Here is a 7,033-nt window from a genome sequence, read left to right as displayed (position 1 = left end):
ATGCAGTAAGCTATTAGCCACAATAAAATTTTAAGTGAAAAGGTCGAGACAAGTCAAAGGAAACTTCAAATGATGTGGGTGACAAGACTCTGGCAATAACACGTTAGGTGGGGGGGGGGCCTCAGCATTGCCAGTGGGAGGGGGGGCTCAGCCCCCCCCCAACTAAACCCAACTAAACTTCGGAGGGGGCTCGGGCTTTGGAGCACCCCCATAGTTGGTGCCTGAGACTCCTTCCGTCGTGGTTTCTATACATGCCCTTACAAAACTACATTTGCTGCAGTAGTTATGTCTTAGCTACATAGAAGCTTTTAGTTATGAAGTGTATCATGCCTACTTTATGTTTTTTATAAAGCTTCGTACCATTACACATTTTCGTAAATAATACGTTTGCATAGTGTTTCCGCATATTTATGTTCGGTGTTGTGCTTTGTTTTCTGCATTATTGACACTATATTTTGTAACAGTGCATATAAGTAATAGACTGTGTGGTGTGTGTTTGTTTCAAAGCATTTGCGTACGCTTTCTTCAAATCGAAGTTGGTTAATTAATCTTGACCAATTGTGCAATTAAGCACAATACAAAAAGTAGTGCGACTTACTCCATACAATAGTCGACAACGTGCATTTGGTCATGACGTCTTAGAGTGCATCGGCATATTTTTAAACTCTGGCTAAAGTTAGCTAGGGCACCCTGTATATAATAGCAGGCATCTGCCACAGTCCATTCTTGAACATGCCGGCGGCCAATTGGGCTCGTTGTGAAAAGAAAGAGGAAAAAAAAATGTGTAATACGTGTTCGATTGCCCGCATGGTCCCAGAGGGGGGCTCAGTGCAATATCGAGCTCGCATGAGAATAGTACGAAGATCTGTCCCAGATGTGGAAACCGACATCGTTCCCACGGCATACTAATGTTGCATGTTCAGTGGCAGCCCTCGGCTAGCCTGGTTTTAGTATAGAATAGGAACAAAGTTTTTTTTAAAAATTAAAACTTTAGTGGTAGGAACTTGGGCCGATTGGTGTAGCATAGTCCAGATTCAGATTATATATAACTCAGGCTCCGCTTGAGTTATCAAAAATCTTGTATGTGACCCCAATGCACCTATTTACCAGTGGGTACCGATAACGTCTCACCATTGTTGACGGTTTCGCAATGGCATTCGAAGCACAGTATTTCAACGCAAAGTTCGGATGATGATTCTGGCAGTTAAAGAAAAAAAATAATGCCCGAAAAAGCTCCCCTGATATGCCTTTAATTATAAGTCAGCATTGTGCCACTTAATTGCTCATCTCCACGCCCCCCCCCCCCCCCCAGCCCGGCGTCATTATCAATGTTATGAAACTTGATCCGGCCAGCATAAATCCTTATCAACCCTCAGTGGTAGTTTGCTTATCATGTTCGCTAGTGAAATGATAAAGGCTGAGTTAAGACAGCGTTCATGATGGCACTCAAACTTACGGCCATTAGTGCCAAGGTGAAGTTAATTAACCAGTTAATTAAGATATAGCTAATTAAGGCACGCGAGCCCTCAACCTTTGGTGGGAGTCGAACCCACGACCTTTGGTGTTAAGAAGAATTAGGGTTAATTTAGCGAAGCTATTGCAAACCCACCATACGTTTGCAGAGGGGCATTGATGGTTCGGATGCATCTTGAGCTTGTTCTTTTACGTATGCTGCTCTGCGTGTTGTATGGGTGGTTTCAATGAATGCATGCAATGTTCGCTTCACTTTGCTGAGCGCTTGTAGCTTCTGCCTTACGTGGGTATTGCATTTTTTGCTTGCTTATGCAGTTATGCGCCATTGCTGAAAGGGTTACGAGCCATTCATTGTCTAACGTGATGGTCAAATTTCTCGTTGGGCAGGGTGGAGAAATACTTACGCATATAAAAATGCCCCTTTAAGCAACACAAAGCGTGAACAGAATGAGAAGCTCCTTTGTCCGGAACACTCATTGATGCATGCTCTCATTACGGCTGGGCAGCTGCGTTTCTAAGCCATAAACGACCTGCAGATGGAGTCGAACGGCGATCACGAGAAGCGCTTGCTTTTTTTTTTGAGTGCGCACCCGCGTGGTGCGTCATTCACAATACTGCCTTCCCCTGTGGTTCACACTCGAATACCTCCGGTCACTCGGTAAGTACATGCATGTAAACTATATATCGGCACTGTCATATATATAATGCACGTACGACACATGCGGACGCCTTCGTGAATGGCTTCTTTGTGAATGTAGAGAGCTTAAGGGGTATAAGCGCTATAGCTCTGACGCTCACAGCACCATTAATTTACCCATACGATGACCTGCAGGCACCGTGTACATGCGCCGTGAAGGACGCCGCATATATATACTCACACATACCTATATAATATATATGCAAGGCCGCAGCATCTATGTTTTCGAGTTCTTTAGAGTGACGCTATATCTAGGAAAGTTAAACCGGCTTAGACTGGCAGGGTACACTTCGATACCATCATTTACATTTAGATGGCATGAAAAGGGCAATCATTAGCAGATGAGAAAACAAACAAACAAAATAAAACAAAGAAAGAGAGATAGAGATGAAGAGGAACAGCACGGAGGTTAACCAAATATTAATCTCCAGTTTGCTACCCTACACTGAGGTTGGGAGACACGAGTTAGAAAAACAAAAATTATCGGCAAAGAGCCCGCAGCGCCATTGCGAAGAAATAATTTTCATCCGGCTTTTCTTACGCATTTGGGCTGTGCCTATATGCGCAGAGAAAGTTCCCTTCCCTGCTAAAAAGGTTGTTCGTCTACAGTCACTTTGTTTAATGCAGTTCTCCTCGATTAGCAAATAACTGTCCCTGTGCAGACGTTGCTTAAGTTTACGGCGTAATGGAGTGCAGTAAAATGTCAACATTTTGTCACTACTCGCAATTTCGTTTTCTAGTTCTTTTAGACACAAAGATTCCTTTGCCCACTGTAATGCTAGCGAGTCTGGGACTTCTTAAATTTAATACACATCGCTCCAGCTTTATGAGGTTCATTATAGGCTTGAGGTCGCGCTTTCAGTCCCGCGGCCGCGATCACATGGGGGCGAAAATGTTTGCGTATTCAGATTTAGGTGCACGTTAAAGGTCAAAATTAATGCGGGTCCCCCTAAACGGCGTGACTCATAATCATATTGCTGTTCTGACACGTAAAACCCAAGAATGTAATCTACCATATTTAATTTTATTTACTCCAGCTTTACACTTTTGTGCCCCTTCCTCGCATTCGGAAATGTAATAACAACCTTTTTTTTTTTTGTCTCTTTATGTATGCCTGGTGATGGAACCCGTCACTTCGAACTCGCACCTAGGATAAGACTGCGCGCAACAGGCTCTTTCCGTATGTACCTCAAGACTGCGGAAACACGCTGGAGGAAAAGCCAGTGCCAATGGTTAGGCAGAAACGATCCCTCCCCCCCCCCCCCCCTTCATTCTCCTGAGTCAGATATTGCAGCACAAACGGCAGTGTATGTCATAAAGTTATTGCATTGGCTACAACGGCATTGTTTTCATTAAAAAGCGTACCGAAGCTGAAACATTAATATAATGTGCGGAGAGGCACTGATAATGGTCGTGCAAGTTTGCGCCAACGATCGAAGCAATCCTTGTAAGAAATAGTTTGATTCCATTGACAAGGCTGTTGCTCCGACCCAGTTATGAGGTGGGCAAAAAAGTTGAAATTATTGAAAATTGTGTACTAATTCTGACCACCATGGTGCGCACAGAGATATCTGCCAAGAGAGCTTGACAAGCGATAGGTACAGAACTTAATTTCATGCAGTTTTAGTGTCGTCTGCTCTCACGTGTCGTCACTCTTCATGTTCACTTGATCGCCACACAACGTCGCCAACAAAGAAAGCTCGTGTTCCCATCAATGATTCGATATAGTGATGTGTCACTGTGACCGACGTCGCAGCGCTGCCATCTGCGTAGGTGCACTTGTACGAATACGTCGACTCTCCGGCTGGGAGCATGCGCCCGCGAGGTGAAGAGCAAACGTTTCGTTCGAAATTCAAGCTCTATCTGCAGCGCGTAGGGATGTAATTCTCAGCAGACGTGATCGTTAACTCACATTGTATGCACTGCACTTGTCAGTTCAAAATGGCCAGACCTGGTGAGGGCCCTTTCAGGGTCCAATCATGCCACTGGCGAAACTTGTCATGAGACCTATTCTTGCGACGTTACTTGACCCCCCAAAATGGGCTCAAGACGTTCTTCTGTTACGAGCCTGTTATCCGTGAAAAAGGAAGCACTTGCTGAGCGCAATGCATGCTTACAGGCATGCATTGCACTCTGCAAATGTATTATAAGCATGCACTGGGCTCGCCATGCAAGCTTCGGTGGTCTGATGAAAGCCGGCCGACACATTCGGCTTGGCATAACTGCATTGCACGTTGGAAGCAGAAATGGGCATTGTTCTGGCATTTGTGAACTACTCGAGGTTACGAACCTTGCTCTCGCTGTTTGTCCTAGTGAAACCGGAAAATTCCCTATTTATCAAGCAGGAGCAGATATCAGATGAGCGGATAGGCTAAGTTAGTATATCTATAGCGAAAAATCACTAGATCTTGCATGATCGCAAATCTCGAAATGACCATCAACAATCTGTTCCGCGTGAAGGCATGCGACCTCCTTTTTTAGCACAACGCTGAATCACCAAAATGCCAGATATTTATTAGTGAGACCGTAATGGTCCCCTTGGTTCTCTCTGCAGGCGACAACAGAAAGCTACTTATAGTAACTGCAGAACTGTCTGTTCGGTTCCTATTGATGTCAACAGTCTTTTCTTTCTCATACACCCAGTCACACGGAGAACTTTCGATCGCGGTCAAGCGTAATTGGTATAATGGCATCCAACACAATTTCGGTCCAGAACCGGCCAGATCGTCATCAAAAGTGCCCCGCGTAACTGGGTGTTATAGTATGGAGCGTTTAGAAATTGCTGTGGCATGTAGCACTCGGGAGTGTTCAAGAGTACAGGAATACTTGAATTGTACTGCTCCCTCGAGGCTTGGGGACATGCTCTCGGCGCCGCCGCCGATGTTGCCATCCGGAAAAGAAAAAAAGAAAAAAAAAAGAAAAACGCATTTTAAACAGCTCCGAGAGCTTCTCCACTACAGGCCGAATTTCACATCCCGAATGTGAGGCCGGTTATCCCTTGCAGGATAACGAAACCTCGGGAGTGCCGCACAATGAGGATGCCATCCTGCTTCGCGGTTATGCCGGTGGCGCTCCTGCTGCTGCTAGTGTTGCAGGCCTCGCCGTCGGCAGGACTACCTGCCATGCGCACACTGTCTGTGGCACAGGCTGAAAGCGGCGAACACCCAACGCCTGCAGGAGGTGGAGGAGGAGGCAGGAGCGGACGGGGCCGCTACGACTACGTCTACGAGTGCGCCAAGTGCGATGACAATGCCTCGACTGACATCGGCGCAACGGTGTACGCCTACGACGGATGACGACCGAAGCGTACTTGTAAGGCAAGATTAATAAAGCCTATATCGAATTACATAAAGCTCCGTGAGTTGGTAAGAAATTGGGGTAAAAAAAAAGAAAAAGAAGGTACAAAATTTACGGACTCCTTGCGCTTAGAAATTAAATTCTGGGGTTTTGCGTGCCAAAACCAGGATGTGATTATGAGGCATGCTGTAGTGGGAGGAATCCGGTTTAATTTTGACCACCTGGGACATTTTTTAACCTGTACCCAATGTACAGCCCATTTCGCCCTTAATGAAATGCAGCCAGTACGACACCACGGTGGGTGGCCTCGATCCTCATATGCTATATGTGAGTGAAACATTATGCGATAGCATTTCAAGGATTCTATCCATCGATGATTCCCCATCAAACATTGGTACCACTAAAATGAACCTTAAATGTGCCATCAAACTTCACTGTGATACAAATACTTACATACCCCCCCCCCCCCAAAAAAAAGAAAAAAAAAGACATCAGCCCAGGCACTGCGTACAGATGGTTAACCAACGAAGCTGAAACGTGCGGCAACGGCGTTTATCACTGGGTAAATCCCGATGGCTCATTAAAGTTTTTCTCAATCATTAATTATGTCTGTGTTTCTCAATATGGTTACACAAAGGTTCAGCTGCGACGGAGAGAATTACATCAGTGATGGTATGCTCGCAGTCCAACGTTATCGCTTGTGTTCGATGTGTGGCGAGTTTGCTCGGTGGCGTGGTTAGCAGCTTCCGCCCGGCATTGCCACTTGCGATTCTTCAAAATTTAGTTGCTTCACAATTAGGTCTGTCCGTCAAGTACGACAACGAATGGCTCATACCCCCCTAAACGCGGCCTCCCCATTACGACGACAGAAGTGAAATTCTACGCTGGAATGACGAGCAGCAAAGGAGTCAGGTGTGGAAGGCGACAATGCTCGAGCATGACGATACTTTTTTCTATACGCAGACACAATAGTGGGGAAAGTAGCCCTTAACAGCTTCACTGTAATATTTCATTCACATTATTTTCTGAGTATTTGTCTACGAGTAGCAGTTTGGGTGACTCATTGAGATAACAATTATATGGATAATCCAGACAAATTTTCGCCATGAACGTCGCCGTGAGGCTTTGTGTATAGTCCAAATGCGATAAGATCGTGCCTGCTGTGGGTGTGAAGAACAGAGCGTGAGGGTGAGCCAAGAATGATGGCGGCTTGAAGCACGCCATGGATGAAGGAAGAGAAAGTCACAGTTTTGCCCGAAAGGTGACGCATCGATTCCGACAGCAAATCAGTAGGCAGCTATACGAAGTAATTAAGGATAGTAGTTTTATCGGCAGTATAAACTTGGAAACATTAACATGTGGGAATGCGAAAGTATTGCGAGTTAGCAAAAAAAAAAAGAAACCTAGGTGGCTGCATGGTGTCCACAAATTATATTTTAACAAAGCCCACTCAATCAGGTGGGAGCAGAGTAAAACATTGCTGGCCTTCGATCTTGCAACCGCCGATTGCTTGCACGTTAGCGTGCTGGGCATGTCGTCAGTCTTTTTTTTTTTGGTTGGATCACT

The 7,033-nt window shown here is 45.4% G+C and overlaps 1 protein-coding gene across 1 annotated transcript; it reads left to right on the top strand.

The window, feature by feature from the left end:
• The first annotated feature begins 1,978 nt into the window (after nt 1-1,978).
• LOC142574138 (uncharacterized) lies at nt 1,979-5,645 on the top strand. Its single transcript, XM_075683298.1, has 2 exons — nt 1,979-2,131; nt 5,175-5,645. Exons 1-2 carry the CDS (start codon nt 2,010-2,012, stop codon nt 5,464-5,466), a joined length of 414 nt encoding a protein of 137 aa, XP_075539413.1. The 5' UTR covers nt 1,979-2,009; the 3' UTR covers nt 5,467-5,645.
• The last annotated feature ends 1,388 nt before the right edge of the window (nt 5,646-7,033 follow it).

Source organism: Dermacentor variabilis, chromosome 3 (genome assembly GCF_050947875.1).
Source record: "Dermacentor variabilis isolate Ectoservices chromosome 3, ASM5094787v1, whole genome shotgun sequence".
Taxonomy (NCBI): domain Eukaryota; kingdom Metazoa; phylum Arthropoda; class Arachnida; order Ixodida; family Ixodidae; genus Dermacentor; species Dermacentor variabilis.
Note: the sequence above shows the minus strand (reverse complement) of the source record. Positions and strands in the feature narration are given on the sequence as shown.

Coding starts and splice junctions, on each gene's coding strand:
- LOC142574138 (XM_075683298.1), top strand. CDS start 2,010: ATGGAGTCGAACGGCGATCACGAGAAGCGCTTGCTTTTTTTTTTGAGT. Junction 2,132..5,174: donor CGAATACCTCCGGTCACTCG/GTAAGTACATGC, acceptor TATCCCTTGCAG/GATAACGAAACCTCGGGAGT.